Raw genomic sequence first — 10,041 nt, 5'->3', positions numbered from 1 at the left:
TTCTGATAACATATATACATATTTTTTCTTTTACATACAGTAAAAGTTATAAGGAAATAATTAGTTGCTGCATCTCTTTGTTGACAGTGAAATATCATAGAAACACATTATTAATAATCGTGTACGAAACCGATTGTTGCAAGACTGGTTGATAATTTGTTATTTATCCGTGATGACGAGAAAACCCACTTGTAGAGAAAAATATATATATATAAAACAGCTGGTAAAGGTTGAGAAAACTTTTATGTCGAGGAACAAACAACGTTTCCACCTTATTCGGTCATCGTCAGGTTCACAAAGAAAGAAAGAAGTAACTGACCACATGTTTGAAGGGGGTTGTGTAATTGAGTGTAGGAATGTAGAGGGCGTACTTAGATTTTGATTATATTTATTATTATAGATATAAAGGTGTTCCTTTGTATTGATTTATTTTGGGCTTGAGTTGTTGTATAAGTAAGGCTTATTCAATTTTATGTTTCTTTATGACTGTTTCTTTCTTTAGTATTTGGGTGTTTTTTTATGGTCATGTTGTGTTTATTTGATTTGCAGTGTTCGAAAACGTGTGAAGGTGACTTTTTGTGTTCTTTGAATCCGGTTTCCATTTTTCTTCATGTTTCTCCAATATAGAAGTGTCGCAGTTATCACATTGTATTTTATAAATAATGTTGGTGTGTTGTTTGTCAGTGCTGTTTTTACATAGTATTGACTTTAGTTTTGTGCCTGGTTTTTGAATAAATTTGGTATTAACTGGAATGCCATATCTTGTTACTAGTTTTTGCCAAATGCTGGTTATATTTCTGCTGGTGTCTGAAACAAATGGTATGCAGCAGTATATGGTTTCGTGACAATGTAATTCATAGGATGTATTTACTTTTGTTGGTTGATTTTACTTTTTGTCTAGGTGTGTACGTATCATGTTTTCTACGGTTTCTGAAGAAAACTTATTGATGTTGATGAAGTATTGTTTTATTTTGTCTAATTCTTCGTTAATTTTATTTGATGATCAAAGTTTTATGACTGTGTTTATTTGGCTTCTTAGTATGTTGAGTTTTTGTTTTGTTTCATGTGCTGAGTCCCAAGGAATGTATAGTCCAGTATGGGTGATTATTCGGTGATTTTCTGTTTCAAATTGTATATCGGTTCTTGTAATTTTGAGGTTAAGAAATGATATTTGATTGCTTTTTTCCTGTTCACATGTAAAGTTAATGTTGGGATTGTAGAGTTAATGTGATTGAAAAAATTAAGTGTGTGTTCTGTAGATCTGAATCCCGAAACCGTCTCATCTACATATCTGAACCAATATAGTTATGGATGTAATGTTGTATTAATTGCTTTTGTTTTAGCTTGTGTCATAAACATATTGGCCAGAACTGGTGATACTTGGTTGTTCATGCTTAGGCATTTTGTTTGTATATAGTTGTGGTTGTTGAACATGAAGTGTGTTTTCATCGTGGTGAATTCTATGAAGGTTGCTGAAAATGTCTCTTGATGGGTTAGGGCCTCGAATAAATAGTTTTGAGGTTATCTTGCAGGTTTCAACGGTTCAAACTCCTGTAAAAAAGGATATAAGATCGAAACTGGTTATTAAGGCTTTATGATTATTTTGATTAAGATTAAACTTGAAATAAAAAGAGTCTTTGATGAATGAGCTGGCTGGTGTTACATATTTGGAGAATGCCAAAGTTATCTATTTACCAAGATTGTAATTAAACAATTCGTATGTGGACATTTTTGGTCGTAATGGACAATCTGGTTAATGAGGTTTGGGAATGCCGTATATTTGTGGTGTGTGAAAGTCGATCTTGCATAGGTAGGATTAAAGTGTTTTTGAAATTGTGTTGGCTTTTTCATTTTTAGTAGTATTTTGTTTAGTTGCGTTTCGTGTGTCTTTGTTCGATATATTGGTTCAAATTTGTTTGTGTCTGATAGGATGTTCTTTATTGTTTGGGTGTATTCATTTGTGTTCATTATGACTATAGCGTTTCCTTTATCTGCTTTTAGAATTTTTATGTTTTGTCTTGTTTTTTGTTTTTAATGGAATTAATATCTCTTTTTGTAAGATTGTTTTTTAGTTTTCTGTTTTGTCAAATTATGTTGATAGTGTTGTGAGAAAATTCTTTGAAAAAATCATTGAAGATATTGTTTTTATGTATTTCTAAAAATATAATTTTTAATTTTTTCTCGGAACTTTGGCTGTTCGATGTCAATAAAATTATCAAAGTTTTCTTGTTTCTGTTGGTTTCTTCGGTTGTTTTCGTGTTTTTGTTTCCTGTTGAAAGTATTTCGAAAAACAGCAGCTTATTTAATATAATATTTAAAGTTATGTTTATTCGTAATCATTTTAACTACAAATTACGACTAATTTAATATCGCAAGAACTCAAGTTTCATTACTTTGTTGTCAACTATGACAGATTTAATTTTGTTCAAATCCAGGGGCTAATAACTTTTATGGGTTCAACATCCTATGTGATTTTATATAGAATAAAACTGTCAAGGAGTCCACATTAACATCATGGGCACCGAGGCTGAGCACCCAAGTACCGACCTAAATACGCCATTAATGGTCAGGTCGCAGATAGCTCATTGTTTGAAAGTTTACTTTTCAACAAACAAACAAAGTTAATTTATAACACTTGGCTCGATCATGTGTTAAGAAATTTTAGAAATACATTAATAAAAAAGTTCTAAGAACGAATTACAAAAAAACATAATTTACAGAAGCATTTTCTTTCCTCATTGAAATATCTGTGTAACACATATTTAGGAAACATTTTTATTTTATTGAAAAAAGAAAGATCGGATTTTCTTTCTCTAAACAACACACCAAACAAACAATGTATATTTAATTAAAAAATACAAACTGAACAATTGTATTGCTTTAAAGATGTTTTATTTTCGAGATAAAAGGTATTTAAGAGTTAAACACAACCAAACACGAAGGAAACCACAACAGATTCAGATTATTATATTATAAGCAATAGATATAGATGCTGGTCCTCATCAGCTGTTAAGTGATCCGTTGAAGCTGTAAGTATAAATAACATTGAAATACATAAATGTTGTTTTCAGTTCACTTACAACAGATCCACCAACATATCATTAATATATTAGTCAAATTATTTAATACCAATTGTGGTATAAACCAACAACATATAGTCAGTGTTCTGTAATGGTTACACAATGAGTTATCTATGCTCTGTCCCTCACATATATCAAACCTCGGTGTCAAGCAGTGTGAGTCCTAGACATACCAACGTGTCACTGTGTGGATTAGAGCGTTTTATAGATATATAGTGACAAATATTGATTTCTATTAAATGTGTTTTGGCATTATATAAAAAATAACGTATTAAAAGAAAAAGGTAGAGTGTCATCTTAAAAAGTAGGCACACATTTGGAAAATATGTGAATAATTTAGTGCCAGTCCAATGTTCCAATAAATAAAGTAAATGTCAGAATAAAATTAAATATACTAACTAATAATACTTTTTACAGTACATTTTAGTTGTCGTGGAATTCCTTATACAAAGTGCAATTTGTGATAAATAATCACTTTAAAGACTGTATAACTGTTGTAACACAGTAATGTTATATGGAACTAAAAGTATCTTTTACGACATTGTAAAGAATAAGTTTACACTCTCTAGCACATATAATGTTCAAGTTTCAAGATATTCATATCATTTATTGCTGATGTATTGATATATTTTGGTTTTCTCACCTAACATCCTCAAAAACAGTTCTTAAGAGCATCAGACATTACATCGTCCAGACCCGCTCCAGCTTTTAAAATTTCATTACCGATACATTCTATTACTTCCTGCATCAAGAGGTAAATACAACAAATGTTATAGGAGATGTTATAAAATTAAAAGTTTGAAGAAAACACAGAAATAATACAAAATAATAGAGATCTCATAACCTGAGAAGTTTACCTTTCTTCTTCATGGGTGAGCTGGAAATTGTTACTTTATACATTCCTTTGGTTATTACTAACAAATTATAACAAACATTGTAGCAAAATAATATAAGAATGCAGAAGGAATCGTGGGACACACCTCCAGAAGTATATTACTATTTACATCAATTTTGCCAAATTCAGACCTACATAGTGTCCACTTTCTTCTCTTTCATGATATAATTAACCATATTGTGTTTTATCTTATTTTATAGGTAGAAGACAACACTATGACTGTGCGTGGAGTGACGATAATTCAAGATTATTGTCATCCAACTCTTAATGGTCAGCTGTAGGAAGAAGAAGACTCGGAAGAGTCCAGAATTTTGCTTTTTTTGAATTTTCGCGCAAAGTTATATGAGGGCTATCTGCACTAGTCGTCCCTAATTTAGCAGTGTAAAAACAGAGCGAAGGCAGGTAGTCACCACAACTCACCGCCAACTCTTGGGCTATTATTTTACGAACGAATAGTGGATTTGGTCGTAACGTTATAACGCCGCAGGGCTAAAAGGGCGAGCATGTTTGTTGTGATGGAAATTCTAACCCGTGACCCTCAGAGTCTTATCCACCTGGCCTTGCCGGCCAATTTTGTTTGGTATCTCGTTGCTTTGTTTATTTTTTGTTATTGTTGCTTCTCCTTGTATGTGAAAAAGCACACTTTTAATGTTTATTTAAAGTACAAATAATATTTAAACATTCAATTTTTAATGTACAGTCCTTATGCTTTTTTAGTTTTATACAGTTTATTTTAATTTCAACTACATCTCCAACTAAAGAGTTAGTTGGTAGCTTAACAATAAACTTGTGGTCGCTAAACTTTATGTTCGATTCCCCACAGATGACAGAAGCTTTATTATGAACAATAAAACCAACTTTTTTATCAGCCAGTTTTCTGCTTGTAAATGATTTGGAATTTTGTTTTTTGTTTTTTATCTCTTCACACATACTTTCAGCTGTAACAAATCACTGCAGTTGTCCTTGATATCAGGCCTTCAAACCACTATTGTGAATATCAGACAACTGCCTTCTACCTTTATCTTTATAATATCATATTCCTCTATTGCTGCGTGTATTTAAGTAAAGATTGTAATAAGGGAGTAGATTGTTTGTTTTTTGAATTTCGCACTAAGCTACTCGAGGGCTATCTGTGGTAGCCGTCACTAATTTTGCATTGTAAGACCAGAGGGAAGACAGCTAGTCATCACCACACACCGCCAACTCTTGGTCTACTCTTTTACCAATGAATAGTGGGATTGACCGTCACATTATAATGTCCCCACGGCTGAAAGGGCTAGCATGTTTGGCGCAAAGGGGATGCAAACCCGTGATCTTCAGATTACGAGTCGCACGCCTTAACACGCTTGGCCATGCCAAGCGATTAAGGTTTCTGAACTTAATAACTCTTCAGAAAATGGAATGTGAATGAGGTATTTAAAGTTGTGATATTGTTGATGCCTCATTTTACTTCCAACTTTAATTATGGCAATTGTAAGATTAAGGGAACAAATATACATTTTCTCACGGTAGAAAGAACCTACAACTTAGTCACCTTTGATTTCTTTACAGCTTGGTTGCCCTTGGAACTGTTTGCCTTCAGGTTTCGGAGATGCAAATAATTTAAAGCAAAACGAAATAAATATTTATCGATAAAGAGTGGTTTCGAAATGTTAGGTTATAAGGTAATTTAGTAGCTTCCATAGCCCAGATGGACCAGAATATTTCTTATTGTCATGTAAGAATGGATTGAACAATAAAAAAATATTTCGAACTGCAATAAAAATAACTTAACATTAAAAGACATACGATGTGTGAATATTACTTTACCAGGATGCAAAACATATAATTTCTAGAAAGTCTGGGGTCATATATGCGCCCCCAAGAAAGGTTTTGAAGATTTAAAACTGTGAGATTAAATCTTTAGTGACTGAATTAAGAGAAGTAAGTTTTAATACATAAGTTGTAGCTGTACATTACATGAAAAAGTGGTCAGTCCAATGCGTGGGTGGAGCAATTGCATCCTATGGCTCTAATAATATGTTAATACTTGACTTATAATACCATAGATTTTTACATATGCATCTATTCGTAGGCAAATCAAAATTTATATGGTAATATTATAGTTATGTATTACATTTTATGATTCTGTGTATATAAATTTTTAATCAAGTACTTCTAGTAGTTACGTTGTATTGACATAGTTCTGTATTGTTGTGCAAATTTCAAATTTGATTAATAGTTACCTTAAAGTACCATATTGTTGCATCTATCCTTCTACACATAAATAGTTAAGTATAGTTAGGTAAATAAGTAGGCTTAAACTTAGTCATTAAAAAGGCATTTAAAGCAGTATCCTCATAATCTAAAAAACAGAAGCATCTGTCGAAATTAATTATCTAGTATGTAAGTAGTAGCCTTTAAAATATACTACAAAGACGCTTTTAAACAATTAAATTTTAAAATAACAATTACTTGATACCATCCTAGTATATGTTAAAATTGATTTCAACCGAATAGCGTATAATAAATGATAATAAATAATAAATTGAAACTTCTAGATGAAAACATTTTTCATCTAATTTTGTGTGAAGTTTCGAGCAGACGTACTTCATCAGGCACTAATGATCTTTAATGACTGAATATATTTTCATTTACACGTGTCGAATTATTCTTTACTTAATTTATCCAAGATTTTCGTCTCATGCTATGCGAAATAATATGCAACCTGTACAGTTTGTTTTTAAAACAGGGTAGCTTGAAACAGACTAAATATGAGCCCGATCTCGTGACTGAAGCCTCACCTACTTACGCTGTATCCAACATATCGAGTGGCGTCAGCCTCAAATTCTATTCAAAACATTTGGAATTACAAAATGAAACATTTCGAGCGATAGTTAATTATACCACAAAACTAAATAAGATAATTTAGAGACTAGTGATATAAACGTAGACAGAACATAAAATGATATATTAGATAAACATCACCTTCTCTTCCGCTTCTCTTTCTGCTTTGCACATTTCTCTCACGTACTCTTCAAAATTACCATAATGAAATTTTGAATATTCACAATTTTTAGCTGCATCTGGAAGCTTGAGACAAAAAAATACTTTCTGGTCATTCAAATTTAATATTGCATTCTACAACTTTGTTTTCATGAAAGTTACTTATTTAACCATATCCATATGGCAGGAATCATATTATTCTTATAAACTCTATTATAACCAGCTTTAAATATATTTATTTTCTCTTTATTAATAATGAAGTTGATGTATTTATTTATACATAAACAACCACTTAAGAATTGAAATAAAACAATATTTCGAAGGAAAGACAGAGGATGGAAAACAAAACTAAAAGAAAGAAAACCACATTGTTTTAGATCTGTAAACTGTATCTAAATACAACAACACATTTATAGTGTAATCATTTATACACAATAAAAAATTAAAGCAAGTAGAATGAAAATTACATGCGTCAAACAAACTTTATATCATAACCACAAATATTTTAAAAATGAATCGCGTTGTCTTCGTTTTAACCTCTCAACAACGAGTTAAAATAAAATAAATAAAAAAGTCAGCAAATAGATAGTTTAAAGCAAAGAGGATCACAGTAGACACGCAAAACAGCCCCCAGTGATAACGATACGTCTGCGGACCAACAACGCTCGAAACCGATTTTCGATACTCATGTTGGAAGGAGAACAAATAGCCCATTGTGTATCTTTGTGTTCAACTACGAACAAATACATGTAGAATATCAGAAATAATCCGTAAGGTTTAACGTAAGCACTTGCACCAGATGAAGGCCATACAAACTTGTAGTGAGAGAATAAATTATATGCTTTATTTTTTTTTTTTCGCGCAAGGCTACCCTAGGGATATCTGCGCTAGCCGTCCCTAATTTAGGAGTGTAACATTAGAGGAAAGGCAGCTAGTCTTCACCACCCGCAGCCAAATTTTGGGCTACTCTTTCACCAACCAATAGTGGGATTAACATTACATGATAACGCCCCCACAGCAGAAAAAGCGAGCATGTTTGGTGCGACGGGTTACGAACACGCGACCATCAGGCTACGAGTGGCACGCCTTAACCCACCTGGCCATTCCGGGCCTTGCTATATTGTAGTAATTATTTCTGTACAACGCATGTTATTAATGTGGATTCACGTGCAGGCAATATGGGAAATGATTACATAAGTTAAAGTAAGGGGCGCTGCAGACATCATTATAAAGGTGCTGTACCAACAACCAGAAGGATTTTACTATAAAAACATCTTCTATTTTATAGCACGCCTCGTATAAACTGCTGTTTAATCGATGTTTAACACTTAATAATCTTTGATAAGACAAATAGTGTTAACATTTTTAAATTTCGCTGATTACGTTTTCAAGATGTGTAAAACATCGAGACCTTCCGAAAGGTGATCTATAAATCTACAACACTGAGTATTGTAATTCCGTAAACTTATCGCTAACACACGAGACCTTGGTTCATAGAATTATCTTTTAGAATTTTAACTGAAGACCAAAATATGTTAAGACAGAAGATTCATGTCAGTAACACGTTATTTAGAAAATGTTTTGGTTTGTTTGTTTATTTAGATTAAGCAAATGCTGCACAATGGCTTATCTGTGATCAGCCCACCATGGGTATCGAAACACGGTTTTTACCAGTGTGAGTTCGCAGACATACCGCTGTGCCAATAGAAGACGTTTCCAAAATGACATATGATTAATTATAACAAAAACACCTACCCATTCTGCTAGTTGTTTATAACGTTCCCCCATGCACACTCTCAGATGATTCACTTTTGCAGAATCGTCTTTAATACCTACATAAAATAAAAACATGTCTGATCTATTTTGTGGGGTAGATTTTAATTTTACGAACCAGTGTTAGTAAAACTACTTTAATAAACTAAGTTTTCTGATTCGCATATTTACGATACATAATACTAGATATATTGCAAAAGATTCTTTTAGGTATCGATGTGAGTTGGTGAGATGAATCATTATATAAACTATTAGAAACACACGCAGGTACAACAGCTATTTCCGTCGAAAACTTAACATTCAAAAATGTTTATCAGCTATGAGAAATATGATTTTATTTAAATTTTATTTTAAAATGAGCTATCATTACTGTATTACACCACAGAGTAAATTTTGTTGAGGCATTTCTTTGCAAGCGCAGTTATCAATGAAAGTGTTTTCTTTTTTGTTCCAAAATTTTTACTGAAGAAAAACAATCCTTTTATGATTTTTATTACTTATGTTTGAAATTTACCAATTTTTAATAGTTAAATCTGAATCTTTCCAGTTTTTGTTTCTAATTTTACAGGTTTAATTAGAAACATAATTTTATGCAAATCTCAATTGTTTTTTTATTGCTGAGTTATAAAAATACAAGTTAATACTCATCAAAATAGCTCTAGAAGTGGATGTTCAACCTAGATAGAAGGTATCTGTTGAAATTTTTAAAACCGACAATCAACTTATCATATTCATAGAAAATTGCAACGGTCCAAATGCGAGAATTTCAGATTTTTCTTAAATTTAATAAAATAGCAGTACAAATTACAAAACTTTGCTCTGATAGTATTTCGATATAGTTTTAAGATTCTTTGTGTTTCTCCTGATCTAATGAAAATATTAATTGAAAACATTTACTTCCATAGAATAATTACTTAACATTTTATACATTAATAAACTTTGAAAATGAACTTACTACACATCAATTTCCACATCGTGTCTACAGAGTTGCCGTTCGTCACCGTCAGGCTTACGACCACAACAAGAGCTGTAAACAGAACTTTCATGTTGAATGTTGAGATATTTGTTGTTTTCATGAATATTTCAAGTTGAGGAACCCACTTTTATATAATTCTTCCAATAGCTTTGAGCCAATAATTTCAACTATATTGTCATTAACCCTAAAATTATCTGAACTTTGTTGGTATATTTACCTATCATTGCGTAGCTCTTTCAGGATTGGAGAAATTGGATTGGGATTTAGCGAATAACGATGTGACTGAGTCAAAGAGAGGCGCTTCCTCCCAACAATAAGATCACGTGATTCAA

General features: G+C 32.0%; 1 protein-coding gene across 1 annotated transcript; it reads right to left on the bottom strand.

Moving 5' to 3' along the window:
• Positions 1–2,870: 2,870 nt before the first annotated feature.
• Positions 2,871–9,820, bottom strand: LOC143225299 (uncharacterized). Its single transcript, XM_076454441.1, has 5 exons — positions 9,689–9,820; positions 8,716–8,792; positions 6,943–7,047; positions 3,724–3,822; positions 2,871–3,027 (listed from the first exon to the last, which is right to left on the bottom strand). Exons 1-4 carry the CDS (start codon positions 9,807–9,809, stop codon positions 3,733–3,735), a joined length of 393 nt encoding a protein of 130 aa, XP_076310556.1. The 5' UTR covers positions 9,810–9,820; the 3' UTR covers positions 2,871–3,027; positions 3,724–3,732.
• Positions 9,821–10,041: the final 221 nt, after the last annotated feature.

This window comes from Tachypleus tridentatus, chromosome 9 (genome assembly GCF_004210375.1).
Source record: "Tachypleus tridentatus isolate NWPU-2018 chromosome 9, ASM421037v1, whole genome shotgun sequence".
NCBI classification, from domain to species: Eukaryota; Metazoa; Arthropoda; class Merostomata; order Xiphosura; family Limulidae; genus Tachypleus; species Tachypleus tridentatus.
Note: the sequence above shows the minus strand (reverse complement) of the source record. Positions and strands in the feature narration are given on the sequence as shown.